Here is an 18,629-nt window from a genome sequence, read left to right on the forward strand (position 1 = left end):
GAACTCTTCCAGGAATCTCTTGAGCACAGAGCTAGAAGTAAGCCCTGTGCACCACCAAGTATAACACATACACACACTCAAATTACATGAAGGGGACCAGAGTGATAGTACAGCAGGTAAGGCATTTGCCTTGCACGCAACTGACTCAGATTGAAACCAGGTTCAATCCCCAACATCCCATATGTCCCCCAAGCCTGTCAGGAGCAAGCACAGAGCCAGGAGTAACCCCTGAAGACCCCTGGTGTGGCCTAAAAGCAAACAAGTCATGGAGTCAGTACTGTAGAACATGATGGAAATCTTTATTTTACAAAATTCATCTTTTACAGGCAGGGGCTGGAGCAATAGCACAGTGGTAGGGAGGGCTTTTGCCTTGCACATGGCCAACCCAGGATGAACCCCGGGTTCGATCCCTGGCTTTCCATATGGTCCCTGCCAGGAGCAATTTTTGAATGCAGAGCTAGATTTAACCCATGAGCACCACTGGGTGTGGCATTCCCCCCCCCAAAAATAAAGTACAAGCAGGCTAATGGATGGGAAGCACAGTTGAATGTTTCCTTGTCAAATAAGCTATTGAAAGTAGCCTGTCAGATCACTAAAAATCAGAATTAATGGACTAGATAGTACAGAGACAAGGGTTGACTAGTATGCACCCCACTTGGATTTGATCCCCAGCATCTCATATGGTCCTCCAAGCACTGCCAGGAGTAATTTCTAGCCAGAAGTAATCCCAGGAGTGGACCAAAAACTAAATAAAAATAAAAATTATATCAAAGTGATCCTAGTATTTTTTTCATTTCTTTTGGTTTTTGGGTTACACCCAGCAGCGCTCAGGGGTTACTCCTGGCTCTATGCTCAGGAATTACTCCTGGCAGGCTCAGGGGACCATATGGGAGGCCGGGATTTGAACCTCCATCCTTCTGCATGCAAGGCAAATGCCTTATCTCCATGCTATCTCTCCGGCCCAGTCCTAGTACCTTAATTGGGGGAGGGGGCACACCTGATAGTAATCATGGGTTAGTCCTGCCTCTAAGCTCAAAGCTCTATGCTCACTCCTGGCAGGATCTGGACAATATGGATGCAGAGGATTGAATTGAGTCAGCTGCATGCAAGGCAAACACCCTACCCACTGTGCTATCACTGTACTATTTCTTTTTTTTTGGGGGGGGGGGGTCACACCCGGCAGTGCTCAGGGGCTACTCCTGGCTCTACACTCAGAAATCGCCCCTGGCATGCACAGGGGACCATATGGGATGCCTGGATTCGAACCACTGTCTTGCATGAAAGGCAAACACCTTACCTCCATGCTATCTCTCCGGCCCCATGTACTACTATTTTTTAGCTTGAAACTTTAAGCCCTTAACAAACCATTGCATAAAAACTTTTTTTAAATCAATGAATGTAAACTATTTGAAGAAAAAAATTTAAAAGTCCTGTATCCAGAATCTCTAAGCTATCTGGTGCCACCTATATTTTTTAGCAATTAGCATTAGAAGGATGAATGATTGCTGGGTGTCTTTGTTTTGTTTTGGGGTCTCATCCAGCACCACTCAAGGGTTACTCCTGGATCTGCACTCAGAAATCGCTTCTGGCAGGCTCGGGGACCACCATATGGGATAGTAGGATTCGAACCACCGTTTGTCCTGGATCTGCTGCATGCAAGGCAAACTCCCTACCGCTGTGCAATCTCTCCGGCCCCCTGCTTGAGTGTCTTTTTTTCTGGGCTACATCCAGCAGTGCTCAGGGGTTACTCCTGGCAGGCTCTGGGAGCATATGGCATGCCTGCAGATCAAACCCTGGGCCATCCCATGTCGGCTGCATGCAAGGCAAATGCCCCCCTACCGCTGTGCTATCTCTCTGGCCCCTGCTGGGTGTCTTAAATACTATATTTAAACAGGTCAGTTTAAACAGTTTAAAGCCTCCAAATGTTTGAATAAACAGCCTATTCCCAAATAATGTTGGATTTATATTTTGGGGGGGACACATCTGGCTGTAACTATCGGTACCCAGATGTTTTCATAACCCACTGCCTCACTGGCCCTTTGATAAATTAACATTAAAACATTTTAATAAAAATATTTTAATAAGATTCTTTAATTGAAATACCATGAGGTGTTTTTACTTGTTCATTAATTTGATACCGACATGCATAAATCCTACTTGGGAAGGTCAAACCACAGCACATGATCTCTGAGCATCTGGCCGCAATCCCGAGGTCTTTCCAGAAACTTCTGCAAGAAGGCTTGATTTCTACAACTGGCTGAGTGAGACACAAGCTGTCCTGGTCTCCTGGACCTGAAATGCCATGACAACTGTTCTGCTTTGCTGTGCAGATTTGTATAAAGAGATACATATCAGATCAGATCTTACCTCAAGGACCTATTCTGATTTGCAGGGAAGGACTGGGCTATGGGCATCATTTCCTCCCCTCCGCACACACACACTCGCACAGATAAAGTGGTTCACGATTGAGTTACAGTCATACAATATGTAACAACCTTCACCAGTGCGCATTTCCCGTCACCGGTGTCAACAGTTTGCCCTCTTTGATTAAACATCACTTTTTCATCGTTTCCAGTAATGTTTTCAATCTTACCAGTCCATTTCAACGTGCTCTCGGAGATTCCGGACAAAGGAACAGAGAACCCAAAGCAATGATGAAAGTGTCTTCTCTTTCCAGAACTGTAGACTCTGGGACTCAAGATTGGAACCAGCCCGCAGAGCGCTCAGAGCTCAGAAAACTCAAGACCAGCCTTTACCCAAAAGGCTCCGCCCTGCACTCCAGCCCAACCCGGGAACACACCGTCAATTTGGCCACACCCCAATCAGATGTAAACCCCGCCCCTCGCACTAGACCACGCCCGTCCCATGCACTAGGCCCCGCCCGCTAAGGTGCCCGTTGGATCCAACCTTTTGGCTCCCGAGTCCCACCTCCTTAGCAACCGAGGGACGCTTTCTCCTTCAACAGCGCAGCTCCCACAATGTTTGAGGAAGAGGACGTTACTAATACGACCGAGAAAGCTATCCGGATCCAAAAGGTGTTTATAAACCTGCTGGACACTTTCAGCAGCCGAAATATCGGGAAGGTGAGTTGCAGGGTGGGAGGCCAGAACTGAACCCCACTCCCCATTCTCAAGCTTCAGTCCCCATCCACCTACCCCAGCTAGGGCCTGCACCGTGGGGGACTGTCTGGACACACATACACACCCTAAGGGGGTCATCCAGTTATGGGGTCGCACAAAGAGACTCAGCCTTAGACAAAGTTTAGGAATTTCAAGAAATATTTTTTGGTTCGGTTAGTTGGTTTGGTTTGGGGCCACACCCTGAGGCTCTCGGGATTTACTCATGGCTCTGCACTCAGGCTCCTGGCAGGCTGCTGGCAGGCTCGGAGGACCATATAGGATGCTTAGGATCGAAATTGGGTCATGCAAGATAAATGCCCTTCCCGTTGTGCTGTCGCTCAGGCACCTCAAGGAGTTTATTACCCAGTGACTGCTCGGGGTCCCAGACCCAAATCTTGCAGCCCCAATCACAGTTCTTCCAAGCCTTTTTAAGAGCAGAGCACATTCACAATTTTCACAATGCAGTGGGGAATGCAGTTACAATCGCTAGGTTAGTTAGTAACCAGAAGAGAAACTGAGGATCAGAAGGAGGAAGGATCCAGCTCAAGAGGTCTTGGAAGTTGAGCCCAGGGCTTCTGACTCCTAACCTTTTCTTACCACTACCCCCTTTCCATCTCTAACACAGTCCAGTGACAGCTACAGCTACGTTCCACCACTGTATCTCCCACTGGTCTCTGGGCATCCACCCATCCCTGCCACAGTGTATTTGATCTCGAATCGGCCCAGCACTGGTTAAGGACCATTTCTTTGCAGCTCTACCTCTCTTCGCATAGGAAACACTCCATGCCCCTATGCACTGCACTCAGAGCCAGGAGTAACCCTCCTGAGCACCACTGAATGTGAGAAAAACAACAACAACAACAACAACAACAAAAACAAGAAAAAAAGTGAGATTTTTTCAGTATACATATTTAGCTTAAAAATATATATATATCCGGGGCCGGGCGGTGGCGCTGGAGGTAAGGTGCCTGCCTTGCCTGCGCTAGCCTAGGACGGACCGCGGTTCGATCCCCCGGCGCCCCATATGGTCCCCCAAGAAGCCAGGAGCAACTTCTGAGCGCATAGCCAGGAGTAACCCCTGAGCGTCACAGGGTGTGGCCCAAAAACCAAAAAAAAAAAAAAAAAAAAAAAAAATATATATATATATCTGGGGCTGGAGCGGTGGTGCAAGCCATAAGGTGCCTTGCACACACTAGCCTAGGAAGGACTGTGGTTTGATTCCCCCAGAGTCCCATATGGTCCCCCAAGCCAGGAGCAATTTTTGAGTGCATAGCCAGTAACCTCTGAGCATCACAGGGTGTGGCCAAAAAAACCCAATATATATATATATATATATATATATATATATATATATATATATATATATATATATATATACATACATATATATGGGGGCTGGAGAGATAGCACAGCAGTAGGGCATTTGCCTTACATGGAGTCGACTCAGGACTAATGATGGCTCAAGTCCCAGATTCCCATCTGGTCACCCTGAGCCACCCAGGAATGATTTCTGAGGGCAGAACCAGGAGTAACCCCTTAATGACAATGGGTGTGACCCCCCAAAAAAAAAACCAAAACATATATGTGTGTGTAGATATAGATATAGATATAGGATTGGAGTAATAACACACCAGGTAGGGCATTTGCCTTGCACATGACAGACCCAAATTTGATGCCAGCATCTTATATAATCCCTTGAGCCTACTAGGGAGTAATTTCTGAGCACACAGCCAGGACTAACCCATGAGCACTGCTGGGTATGGGCCCCAAACCAGTGTATGTATATATGTGTGTATATATTATATCATTTTAACATATGATATGTCAAATACATTTACTAGAAGGAATGAAAAACACATTTCTTCCATTTTACTCAAGAAGGGGGAAAGTTAAAACCTACTAGAATAGTGGGTCAGTCACTGACTTACCTCCCTTGCATGCGGCCAACTGGATTCGATCCTGACACTACTCAGGTCTGATCCCTCTGCCCAAGTCCATCTGGGACATGCTGGATCCTCTCAGTATTGCAGCAGCAAAAAGCCAGGCATTGCAGCAGATATGAAGGGAACCAGCTCCCCACATTCACCCAACAGGGTGGCACCTCTGACCTCCCACTCCTTCCATTGCATTCATCTTTTTGGGGGTATTTGTTGTCCTGCAGTACCTCTCCAACTGTGTGATTGGGGCCTCCCTGGAGGATATCACTGAAGAGGAAGAGGAGGAAGATGAGAGCAAATCGGGCCAGCTGGAGCCTGGCTCGGTCAAGCAAAAGGAAGGTGCCTTCCAGGTGGTGGGCACCGTTTCCCAGCTGGAGACAATGCAGCCCGAGTTTGCCACTGAGACCTACTATGTGAGTCTGGGAAAGGGGGCAGCCATGAGGTCAAGGAGGGTAGCTCTGCTTCGTCTGAAAGAAGTGAAAAACATACTTTTAATGAAAGCTTTAAAATATGATATGAATTTGTTAAACTCCAGCCATAAGTTGCTTTTCTCTCCCATTTCATTTTAACTGACCATAAGTTGTTTTCATTAACTGCCTGCCTGCATATTTCTTCTCTGCCAAGTTACAGAACCTGCCTGCCAGCCTCCCTGCTTCCCGCAGCTCCTGTGTGACCCACCCACCCTTGAGATTTGAAAATGCTGCCACCCTGCCTCCCCCCCCCCCCCGCTCCTACGTCAGTGCTCATTCCTGTTTCTTTTAAGATTGTGCTTTGATGATAAGAATGAATCAGCCTGTCTAAATTCTGTATAAAAAGAGACTGGTTTAAGGTTTAGGGGTCCGCAAACCTCTACTCTGCCACGGGTACATTTCGGACCCTGATCGGTCAGATAATAAATGGAACTCGCTTGCATTATGAGTCTTTTCATTACTCTGCGCCGGGCAGCTGGAAATCGGGTTTTCCGGACCCTGCAGGTCCCCTGCCAGACACTCACCCAACAGGCCTGGGGAAAGAAGAAATGTGATGGTCTTTCTGCTTTCAGTGTTTTCCTGTAACCAAACCCTTCAATCCAGACTTCTTAGTTTACTTTGGTTTGGTTTGGTTTGAGGGAGCATGGGGAGCACATCTGTCAGTCTTCAGGACATCTGACTCTGGGGGTGAGCATAAGACCTTACCCAGTGCTGGGATTCAAGCCACTGTCGTGGTCACCACCACATGAAAGACAGGTGTCTATCCCTCAGAACTATCTCTCCAGCTCCCGTTTTAAGAAAGGATGTGTCTCCCTGGATCTAGAAAATTCTCCAGGCAGGGGAGGGAGCTTTGCCTCTTGCATGCAGCAGAGCCAAATTCAATCCCCAGTACCCCCTGCCCAGACTGCTACAAGTGATTCTTGCCTGAGTGCAGAGCCAGTAGTAAGCCCTCAGCCACACTGGGTGTGACCCCAAAATGGAAAAGTAGATGAAAAATAAATGAAATATGATGCATTCCAGTGGGGGGGAGCAAAAACACTATGGGTAGGGGGTGTTCCTTGCATGCAGGCAACCTGGGTTTGATTCTCAGCATCCCATATGGTCCCCAAGCCTGCCAAGAGAAATTTCTGAGTACAGAGCCAGAAGTAACCCCTGAGCACTGCAGGGTTACTTGAGGATGAATCCTCTTAAGAGTGAAAATATAGGGCCCGGAGAGATAGCACAGCGGTGTTTGCCTTGCAAGCAGCTGATCCAGGACCAAAGGTGGTTGGTTCGAATCCCGGTGTCCCACATGGTCCCCCGTGCCTGCCAGGAGCTATTTCTGAGCAGACAGCCAGGAGTAACCCCTGAGCAACACCGGGTGTGGCCCAAAAACCAAAAAGAAAAATAAAAAAGATGAAAATATAGACAAGAAATTTCCTAGAGAATGCACATTGTGCTAGACACAGCTCTTTTATTTTATTATTTTTTAAATATTTTGTTTTGTATAGTTTTATTTTTGAGCCACATCCAGTGGTACACAGGGATTACTCCTGCCTCTGTGCCTAGGAGTCATTCCTGGCAATGTTCAGGGGACCATATGAGATGCTGAAAGGATTGAACCCTAGTCAGCCCTGTGCAGGCGAACACCCTCCCCACTGTGCTATTGCTCTGGCCCCAAGCCAGTGTTTTTTTTTTCCAGTCAGAATCTGGCTTCCTGTTCCTCCTGAAGGACCCCCTCCAGGCAGCCTATGGAACTGGAACATTGTCCTTATCCCACCTAACTAGGAAGGGGACATTGTTAGCTCTTCTAAGCAAACATGTCTACTTTGTCGGTTTCAGGGCATTTCTCGAGAAGACCTGTTCTTGCGGCTGATGGAGTGTGATATAATCTTGTACAACATCTCAGAGACCGCCAGGGAGGTGGATGAGGCCATGTGGGCGGTGTCTGGTAAGTGAAGGGCGCTCCTTTCCTCTCCCTGGCTTTCCAGAGTTGTGGTACATATGCATTACTGTCTACTCAACAGCAGGGGCATTAGGGCCAAGAGTAAAGTGATTGGAAACTTAATGATCATTATTATTGTTGTTGTTGTTGTTGTTATTGAGGCCTGGAGACCACACCCAGAAGTGCCCAGGGCTTACTCCTTTCTCTGGCAGTGCTGGGATCAAACCTGGGTTAGCCACATGCAAAGCAATGAACTGTAGCATCCCACCAGTTCCTGAGACTTTTTTTTTTTCTGGACCACTCTTGGTGGTGCTCAGGAGTTACTCCTGGCTTTATGCTCAGAAATTACTCCTGGCAATCTCAGGGTACCAAATGGGATGCCATGGATCAAACCCAGATCAGCCGCTTGCAAAGCAAATACCCTATCAACTGTGCTATCACTCAGGCCTCAAGACTTCTTTTTTTTTTTTTTTAAGACTTCTTGTTTGTTTGTGTTTGTTTGGGGCCACACCTGGCAGTGCTCGAGACTTTTTACTCTGGAACTACTCCTGGTAATGCTCAAAGAACCTATGAAATGCCAGAGATCAAATGGCTGTAGCCCAAAACAAAACAAAGAACAAAGTAACAGAACAAGGAAACAGTTTGGTGGCTGGAGCCTCCCTGGTCACTGCATTGGGAAGATCCCTCTTGGTTTTGGCTTTAGGCTTGATTCCTTCAGTTTGAAGCATTCACAAATCTTAGGTCTGGGCTTACTTACTGGTTGGTAAAAATACTAAAACCACTTCAATCAAATGAACTCCCCTGGTTTAATTAATAAGCCAATAGGTATTCTCAAAGAATGAATATCTCTTATTTAAAAGAAATGAAGCACTAACTGTCAAAATGTAAGTTCTTTTCATTCTGTTGGCTCTGCCTTCAGTGCTGTAGTCAAATGCTTAGGAAACCAGCAAAAACAAGTGGGCAAAGGACTTGCCTTGCACAGAAGGTGCTTGTCTCCCACAAGAACCCTAAGGCACACTCAAGATGGGGTTGAGGGGTATATTACACTCAGTTGCTACATCCACCCCTGTGTAAACTCTGACTCTGAAATCAAAGGAGGGCACAGGTTTGAGAAGGCCCTACCCATCTGTACCTTTAAAGGAGCGCACTTTTGAAAAAGCTGCCTGTGCCCACAAGGGAAGGTGCTTGAAAAAGCCATCTGTACCCACAGAAAGGAGGGCATTAGGGTGCTGAAAAAGCTTGGTTGCCTGTTCAGGAAGCACTCAGAAAAAAGGGGACGTAGCATAAATAGTATTAAAGACATAACTACACTTATCCTAAAGACTTTTCTTTGAGCCTCTCAAAGACCACTCAGATTTATATAAACATGCCTTGTTATGAACATCAATGCAGATTCAAGTATTCTTTTTTGCAATATTTATTAATTGATTGGTTTGGGGGCCACACCTGGTGAAGCTCAGGGGTTTTTCCCTGGCTATGAGCTCAGAAATTGCTCCTGGCTTAGAGGACCATATGGGATGCCAAGGGATTAAACTATGGTCCGTCCTGGGTCAGCAGCGTGCAAAGCAAACGCCCTACCACTGTGCCATCATTCTGGCCCCAATCAATAAAGTATTTAAAAAAAAAAAAAAAGATACATATGAGAACTAATTCAAAGGAAACCAATTCAAAGGCCTCTAGCTACACCCTATGTCAGAAAGCCCAATGTCATATAAATATACATTTTGCCTTGAACAATTTGCCCTGTGCTTTCAGTTTGGGAAATATAGTTATGTCTGCAATTATACCTTGTCAACAAGCTGAGTAAAGTTTGAACCCAACATCTAAGTCTTTGACCCTGTCTCCCTTTGCTGAATTCTGTGTGCCCACCTTTCCCAGGGATCCCCCAAGAATTCCCTTAGTGTCTGGACCAAGCAGGCTGTGATACTCACTTAGTAATTGGGAGGTACTCCCAACTCAGTGCTTGGGAGAACCAGGTGGTGCCAATCCAACCCAGGCCTCGTGCACACAGAGAATAGGCTCAGTCCTTTGTGCCATCTCTCTGACCCCTCAGAAGAAATTTTAATCTGGGATGGAGCAATAACACAGCAGGTAGGGCATTTGCCTTGCAGCAGCCAACCCAGGTTGGATCTCAAGCATCCCATATTGTTCCCTGAGGCTGCCAAGAGTGATTTTTGAGCGCAGAGACAGAAATAACCCCTGAATGCCACTGAGTGTGGCCCCAAAATAAAAACAAACAAAAGAAATTGTAATGCATAATAGAGGGTGGCAGAGTTCTGAGATATGTGACTTGAAGAGGAAAGAGATTAGTGCCAATTAATGCCAATTAATGAGCATCCCTATTGGCAAGGCTCAAAGTTTCAGAAGACCTTGCCAAGAATGCTGCCAATTTTTTTTTAGTTTATTTTTGGGGGGGGGGAGGGGCACATCAGACTGTGCTCAGGGCTTACTCTTGGCTCTATTCTCAGGGATCACTCCTGGAGAGCTCGAGAGCATATAAGATGACAGAGATCAAACCCATGTTGGCTATGTGCAAAGCAAGTACCCACCCCGCTCAAACATTTCTCAGGCCCCGAATGCCTTTTTTTGTTTTAATTTAAAGAAAATGTAGGGGCTGGAGCGATAGCACAGCAGATAGGGCAGTTGCATTGTACCCGGTTGACCAGAGTTGATTCCTGGCATGGTCCCCAGAGCCTGCCAGTAGTAACTTGTGCATACAAAGCCAGAAGTAAACCCTGAGCACTGCCAGGTATGACCCAAACCAAATAAAGTAAAATTAAAAAATAAATAAAATGCATCACACGGTTTTTTGTTTGTTTGTTTGGTTGGTTGGTTGGTTTGATTTTGGGGCCACAACAGGTGGCACTCAGAGGTTACTCCTGGCTCTACACTCAGAAATCACTTCGGACAGGCTCGGGGTACCATATGGGATGCCGGGAATAAAACCAGGTCTTTCCCAGGTTAGCTGCGTGCAAGGAAAATTCCCTACCTACTGCTACATACTACATCATCACATAGTTAACATTGTTGATCATAATACATTTGTTTCTAGAGAGATAAGTGAAAGTGACTGAAAAAAATAGAAAGGAAAATAAATAAAATAGAAGAAGAAAAAGAAAAGAGAAAAACTACAGTAACAAGCACATTTATGAAAATATTGCCCGATTGCCATTTTGTTTTTTGCTTGTTTGTTTGTTTTTGCTTATTTCTTTATTGTTTGGGGGCCATACCCGGTGACACTCAGGGTTATTACTGGCTATGTGCTCAGAAATTGCTCCTGACTTGGGGGACCATATGGGATGCCAGGAATCAAACCCAGGTTTGTTCTGGGTCAGCCGCATGCAGGGCAAAAGCCCTACCACTGTGCTATCGCTCTGGCCCCCCCAATTGCCATTTTAAATTCTCTGACAAATATAGTGCATCTAAGGACCCTGGAACTAAGAGAACAAGTTGATGCTTCGAAGTTTGATGCTGTGGGCATCTTCTCCAGAGCCCTTGGATGATCAAGAGCAAAGGGGAAAGTAAATAAGCTGATTTAAATATCAGAACAGGCCCCACACACACACACCACACACAAACTCACAGCATCTTACCTTTTAGAATGTTCTCATATTTCAGCATTTTTTTTCCACTTTTGGGCAACAACTGGCTATGCTCAAAGCTTATACCTGGTTCTGTGCTCAAGCATCATTCATGAAGGGAACTCAGGGGACCTGATTTGATTAAAGCCATGAAATCTTTTCTTTAAAGGGCTAGACAGTTAATATTTTTGTCTTCTGTAGCCAACTCTTCTCCCACAGCCACAGACAAAATGCAAATGAATGAGCTGGGTTCCAATAAAACTTTATTTACAAAACAGGCAGATTGGGCTGAGCAGAGCTCTTGAACTAGATCAGCAACAGTTTTGACTGGATTTCAAAGGAAGGGCAGTTGGCTAGGCCATCCTCAGGGAAATGGTAGAAAAGGGCTGTCTAGATATGGGGGGCTCTTTGGGGGTTTAAAATGGTGGTGGTGGTTGTTGTTGTTGTTGTTTTCCTGCCTGAATTTCATTTCAGTAAACCTCTGAATGCCACCGCGGGTAACCCAAAAATCAAAAAGATTATATCAGCGCGAGGATCATGTGGAAAAATCTTCTTTCTGCATTTTGTTCCTTTGTACAGACGAAGGATGTCTCAATCCACCTTCTGAAATCACATGAAAGGGGCCGGAGAGATAGCACAGTGGTAGGGTGTTTGCCTTGCATGCAGAAGGACAGTGGTTCGAATAAATAAATGGCATCCCATATGGTTCCTAAGCTTGCCAGGAGCGTTTTCTGAGCACAGACCCAGGAGCAACCTTTGAGCCTCAGCCGGGTGTAGCCCAAAAATCAGTCAAGCAATCAATAAGTAAACTGCTAATAAAATATTCACCTGAAAGAATCATCACAGCTAACATTTATTGACTTCTGGATATATTCCACATTACAAAAATTTAATTTTTGATATAATATACAACTTATCATTTCTTAACACTTTTTGTTTTGTTTTGCTTTTGTCTTGGGGCCTCATCTGGAAGTGCTCAGGGGTTATTCCTGGTTCTATGTTCAGGAATTGATTTTGCCCCTTATCATTTCTTTTTTTGTGGGGAGGGGGTTGGGTCACATCTGGCTTTGCTTAGGAGTTACTCCTGGCTCTTGCACTCAGAAATCGCTCCTGGCAGGCTCCAGGGACCATATGGGATGCCGAGAATCTAACCCAGGTAAGCCCCAGTTTCGTGCAAGGCAAATACCCTATTGCTCTGGCCCCTGGATGTGATTTTTTTCCCCCTCTGGATGTGTTGTTAAAATTAAAAATCATGATACCAGGGCCAGAGTAAAAAGCACAGCAGGTAAGACTTTTTGCCTTACAAGCAACTGCCCCGGGTTCAATTCCTAGTTTCATCGATATGATACCCTGAGCCTGACAGGAGTGATTCTTGAGTGCAAGAGTCAGTAATCCCTGAGCAACTCCAAGAGTGACTCAAAAACCAAAAACAAACAAAAAATTAATAATAATTAAAAATAAAAATGTGGGCTACACAATAAAATTACTGTCCAGATTCAATCCTTGGCAACCCCATATGTCCCCTACGCACCATGAGTGATCCCTACATACAGAATCAGGAAGAAATCCTGAGCACCTCTGGGTGTGCCCCCTAAGAAAAAATAAGAAATTGAAAAAAAAATTGATTGGGGGCCAGAGAGATAGCATGAAGGTAAGGTGTTTGCCTTGTATACGGAGGACGGCGGTTCAAATCCTGGCATCCCATATGGTCCTCGAGCCTGCCAGGAGTGATTTCTGTGCGTAGAGCCAGGAGTAACCCATGAGCGTTGCTGGGTTACTCCCCCCCCAAAAAAAAAACTCCCAAAATAATAAATTGATCAGAAAGAAAAAAAATCTGCAATTATTACAAGGTGAAATACAGTATTATAACCTTCAGGTCTGCAGTGATAGCACAGAGGGTGGGGCATTGTACACAACTGGCCTGAATTCAACCCCCAGAGTTCTTTGTGGTGCCCCCTATCCCCAGCACTGCCAGGAATAATTCCTGAGTGCAGAGCCCTGAGTAAGATCTGAGAGCCACCAGGTATGACCCAAAAACTTACAAAAACACATACAAACAGTATCATGAACCCTCAAAGCTCAATCAGACCTGCCATTGCGGGCTGAGAAATCAGAGAACTCCAAGGAGTCTACAGTTCTGCAGAAGGCATCAAAGGAGTTGCTGAGGGAGTGGGGGTTGGAATACTGAGAACAGGGGTCAGACCATTAGCGCAGCAAGTAGGGTGTTTGTCTTGCACTTAGCCAACCCGGGCTTGATCCCTGGCATCCCATATGGTCCCCTGAGCTTGCCAGGAGTCACTTCTGAGCACAGAGCCAGAAGAAACCTCTGAGTGTCACCAGGGATGACCCCAAAACCCAAACCCTCAAACAAAAAATACTGTGAACAGTGATGGGGGCCAGGACTGGGATGCTGGCCGGAGATCACACCTTAACTTGCTCCCTGCAAAAGGAAATGAACTTGGGGAGGGCGCTGGCAATCTTGTGCCCCCCCCTGATTTCCTAGATTTCAAAGATTCACTGTGAATGACTCTAAATGCTCCTCTGTCCTCGGACCCACAGCACTGAACGAGGAAATTAACCATTTCGAGAAGAGGAAGATGTTCATTTTATTGTCCACGGTCATGACCTGGGCACGCTCCAAACCTCTGGACGTGGTATGTAGTGCCCACCTCTGCCTAACTCACTCCGGCCCAGCCTGGGCATGCAGAAACCCAGGACATGTGAAAAGCCCTCAATGGGGTATAGGGACAGGCCCCCTATTGGAGTAACCAGTTTTCAACCTATTCAGTATATTTCTTCTTTGCATGCCCACCTGAGCAGGTAGTACCTACCTCTGGATTGGCCCCCTACACCTACTGCAGTGATTCACCCATGGGACTGATCTGCCTTTCCCAATAAGGTCTTTGGGTCAGAGGGACTTCTGGTTCCAGTCACACAGCTAACCTATCTGCCTGCCGGTGCCCTTTTACCTGCTGGCAACTAGCTGTGATAGAAGTTTCTGAACCTGTTTTGTCTCTCTAAACTGTGCAGATTATTTCCTGTATAGGCGTAGCTTCCAGACCCATATTCCCCAAACCCGCTGGGATTGGGGTATAAAGCTTCCTCTGCACCCCCAATCCCAGAGTTCCCAGTGTTTCTGCACCACTAAAGAAAAGCAAGAAAATACTGTCAACCAGGGGTCAGAGCAATAGCACAGCAGGGAAATGACTGACCAGGATGGACCCTTGTTTTTTTTTTTTTTTTTTTTTTGGTTTTTGGGTCACACCCTGCAGCGCTCAGGGGTTATTCCTGGCTCCATGCTCAGAAATTGCTCCTGGCAGGCACAGGGGACCATATGGGACACGGGGATTTGAACTGATGACCTTCTGCATGAAAGGCAAACGCCTTACCTCCATGCTATCTCTCCGGCCCCAGGATGGACCCTTGTTCAACCATATAGGATGCTGAGGATTGAAACCAGGTTTCCTGCATATAATAAAAATGCCCTCTCCTCTATGTGATCACTCTGACCCACATTTCAATTGTTTTCTTAGCACTTCATGGAGCCTAGCCTAGAGGGCAAAGAGATAGAGTACAGCAGGGAAGGTGCTTGCCCTGCATACAGCCAATCCAGTTCAATCCTTGGCATCCCACTCAAGTGCTCTTCTGGCTGTACTCAAGCTTATTACTGGCTCTGTGCTCAGACACTACTCAGGAACCATATGGGGTGTCAGGTTTCTAACCCAGGTTGACCATGTGCAGGCATTGCAAGCACCCTCCCTGTTGTACATAGTTTCAGCCCCCCAGATTTGGAGTTTCTGTAGCTCCATTAGCATTGAACAAGTCAAATCTGGTCGCTTTTCTCTTTGATAGGAAGAGGCTGACATTCCATTAACCGAAGAGGATTACCGCAGAAGAAAGAACCACCCCAATTTCCAGGATCACATAAATGCTGAAAAACTGGTTCTCAAATTGGGGAAAAACGTGAGCAAAGACTCAGGGTTTCTGAAAAAGTCATGCGGCCACCCAGTTCTGTGACTCTGCCTAGTTTCCTCATTCTTGGTTTTGTTTTTGTGGTTTTGGGCCACACCCTGCTGTGCTCAGGGGGTACTCCTGACTCTACATTTAGGAATCACCCCTAGTTGTACTCAGGGGACCATATGGGATGTCAGAGATAGACATTGGGTCAGCTGCATGCAAGGCAAGTGCCCTACCTGCTGTGCTATGGCTCTGGCTCCTTTCCTTGGTCCTCTGACCAGTCTCTGAACTTTAGACTCACCCCACCATGCGATGACCTGGGACTGAAGAGATGATGCAGCACAGAAGGTGCTAGCCTTGCACTGCAACTGACTCTGGTTCTATTCCTGGAATCCCATGGTTTCCCCCAAAGTACCTCTGAGGTAGCCGAGATAAACCCATATCGTGAGCTGGTCCTTCCAGCCCTCATTCTATTGTCTCTGGGCAGTACTACAATACTGTCTTTTTGTTTTGCTTTTTTTTTGGGGGGGGGGGCGGGTCACACCTGGCAGCGCTCAGGGGTTACTCCTGACTCTATGCTCAGAAATCGTTCCTGGTAGGCTCGGGGACCATATGGAATGCCAGGATTCAAACTACGATCCTTCTGTGTCTAAGGCAAATGCCCAACCGCTGTGCTATCTCTCCAGCCCATAGGCACACATTTTTTTATTTGTTGGTGATCGGTTTGGGGGTCACACCCAGCGGTACTCAGGAGTTGCTCCTGGCTCTGTGCTCAGAAGTCTCTCCTGGCAGCCTGGGGCGGGGGGAGTATGGGATGTTGGGATTTGAACTGGGATCTGTCCTGTGTTGGCCGAGTGCAAGGCAAACACCTTACCACTGTGCTATTGCTCCAGCCTCCTGTCTTTTATTTTTCTTAAAACCCATAGATGAGTGAGACTATTCTGTATCTATTTTTCTCCCTTGGACTTATTTCACTCAGCATAATAGTTTCCATGTCCATCCGTATATAGGAAAATTTTATGACTTCATTACCCCTGATGGCTGCATAATATTCCATTGTGTATATGTACCACAGTTTCTTTAGTCATTCATGTGTTAAAGGGCATCTTTGGTTGTTTCCAGATTTCGGCTATTGTAAATAGCACTGCAATGAATATAGGTGTGAAGAGGCACTTTTGTATTGTGTTTTTGTGTTCCTAACTTATATCCCTTGGAGTGGTATAGCTGGATCAATAGGGGAGCCCAATTTCCAGTTTTTTTAACCATCTAACGCTACAGATTGGCACACATCACAAAGAACAAGAACAATCAGTGCTGGCAGAGATGTAGAGAGAAAGGAACTCTCATTCACTGCTGATGGGAATGCCATATAGTCCAACCTTTCTGGAAAACAATATGGAGTTTCAGCCCCAGAATTTCTACTCACAGGGAATCAAAATATTGAGGGACAAACAGATCATCTAAAAAGGCTTGAACTAGTCAGATAGTGAAATTCTTTTTTTTTTTTTTTTTTTTTGGTTTTTGGGTCACACCTGGCAGTTCTCAGGGGTTAGTCCTGGCTCTATGCTCAGAAATCGCTTCTGGCAGGCTCGAGGACCATATGGGATGCCGGGATTCAAATCACCGTCCTTCTGCATGCAAGGCAAACGCCCTACGTCCATGCTATCTCTCCAGCCCCTGATAGTGAAATTCTCAAGTTTTCTGTCATACTTGTCACTTAACAAGTATATAAAGACCAAGTTTTTCTATTTTACACACACACAAGCACACACACACACACACACATGCCATACTTAATTTAGTCCAATACTAAGTTCCTTCCCAGTTATGGAGTTTCTTTCTCTTCTACTTTCCAACAAACTTTACTTGTGTGTGTTTTGGGGGGGGAATAAAAATTTTCTTGTGTGTGTATTAAAGTTAGAATTAGAGTTACCTGAGAGACAAAGACTGTCAATTTGGAATGCATGTTACATCAGGATTTTTATTTATTAATATTTTTACCTGGGCATCCCGGGGTCCAACAGTTTCTGATGAAGCTCGTGACTGTGGACCCCGAGTGTTCATTGCTTTTCTCTTTTATATATTTCACAGAAATTCCATCCAACATTCCATGCAGCAAACATTAAATCATTCAAAGACAATGTAACAATCTTCACCTGACATGTGAAACACTAGTTCTTTCTAATTTTCACAGACATCCTATTTCCCATTCCCTCTGCATTCCTATTTAGGCAATATAAATAGTCTTAATTGACATACAAGATAATGGTCTTGCATCAGAGCCAATTTTAACAAACAGCATAGATAAATACAGTTATTCAAAAACGCTTTTACCAACAAGACATGTTAATATATATCATAGATAAGGATCAAAGAAAAACAGGATCAGCCTTTTCTTGGTTCTGTCTTTTTATCTGTGTTCCTTGCTCTGGCTCAGGGCCTGACTTGTCATAGCTACTATTAACCCTAGATGAATTAAGCAAATTTTATAATGATGGTTACAAAAACAAATTAGCATATTAGTATAATACATTTTAAACTTTAACAGGGGGTTTACAATCCTAGGGGTGCTCAGGGCTTACTCTTGGCTCTTCACTCAGGGATCACAATTAGCAGGGCTTGGGGACCCAGAGGGATGCTGGGGATCAAATCTGGGTCACCTGGCTACATGCATGGCAAGAGTCCTACCACTCAGTTCTACCACTCAGCCCTCCAATACTGTTAAATTTCCAGCTTGGAGTCTGAGAAAATTATTCAATATTAATATTTAGCAAATGGTTTAATTTTGCTAAATATTTAATATGTGCGAGTTATTAAATTTTTTCACCCTTGAAAATATCGAAAACTCGGCACTACGCATGGGCTAACAGACTTAGCTTCATTGCATCTATCTCACAATCTTTCTGGGTCTCAATAAACACCGTGCAACACCATCCCCAAGAAAAAAAAAAAGAGCCATCATTATATTCTGATAGTGCTGTGCTGTGTCCTGAGTACTTGGGCTCTGGAATTCCAGAGGTGCAGTTTCTTTCCTAGACCACATCCTGGCAACCTACAAGACTGGAGACCTGGAGACCTCCTGGAGCATCAAACTTCAGTTGTCATGACTGAAACAATCTGGTTGTAGGTGCTCCAGAATATAAAGGTTTCATTTTTTCTTATATTTTATTTTTAATAGTTCCTTTATATTTTTTCATTTATTTTTTTTTCATTCTCCTTTTTTAAATTTTTTTGTTTTGGGGCCACACCTGGTGACCACTCAGGGGTTACACCTGGCTATGTGCTCAGAAATTACTTCTGGCTTTGGGGACCATAGGGATGCTGAGGGATCGAACCGCATTCTGTCTTAGGCTAGCATGCGCAAGGCAGATGCCTCACGTCCACTGTGCCACCACTCTAGCCCCTCTATGTTTTTTAATTTTAATTTTATTGAAACCATTGTGATTTACAAAGTCCTTCATAGTTGGGTTTCAAACATACAGTGAATGAGGCCAATCCCACCACCAGTGTCCAGTTACCTCCACCCATGTTCCCCAAAAACATTCCATACCACCCTCCCCCTTGACCTCAAGCCATTTTAAGTTTAGATTATTAAAACTTGATTTCTTGATTTTCTTATTGTTTCCTTTTTTAACACTACC

The 18,629-nt window shown here is 45.3% G+C and overlaps 1 protein-coding gene across 1 annotated transcript in view; it reads left to right on the plus strand.

The window, feature by feature from the left end:
- Nucleotides 1-2,978: 2,978 nt before the first annotated feature.
- Nucleotides 2,979-18,629, plus strand: part of LOC126003637 (adenylate kinase 7-like) — a 43,174-nt gene continuing 27,523 nt past the window's right edge. Inside the window, exons 1-5 of the mRNA XM_049769923.1 lie at nucleotides 2,979-3,083; nucleotides 5,281-5,469; nucleotides 7,348-7,456; nucleotides 13,591-13,685; nucleotides 14,884-14,994. Coding sequence (XP_049625880.1) covers nucleotides 2,979-3,083; nucleotides 5,281-5,469; nucleotides 7,348-7,456; nucleotides 13,591-13,685; nucleotides 14,884-14,994 — 609 coding nt within the window. The remainder of the gene's footprint in view (nucleotides 3,084-5,280; nucleotides 5,470-7,347; nucleotides 7,457-13,590; nucleotides 13,686-14,883; nucleotides 14,995-18,629) is intronic.

Source organism: Suncus etruscus, chromosome 3 (assembly GCF_024139225.1).
Source record: "Suncus etruscus isolate mSunEtr1 chromosome 3, mSunEtr1.pri.cur, whole genome shotgun sequence".
NCBI classification, from domain to species: Eukaryota; Metazoa; Chordata; class Mammalia; order Eulipotyphla; family Soricidae; genus Suncus; species Suncus etruscus.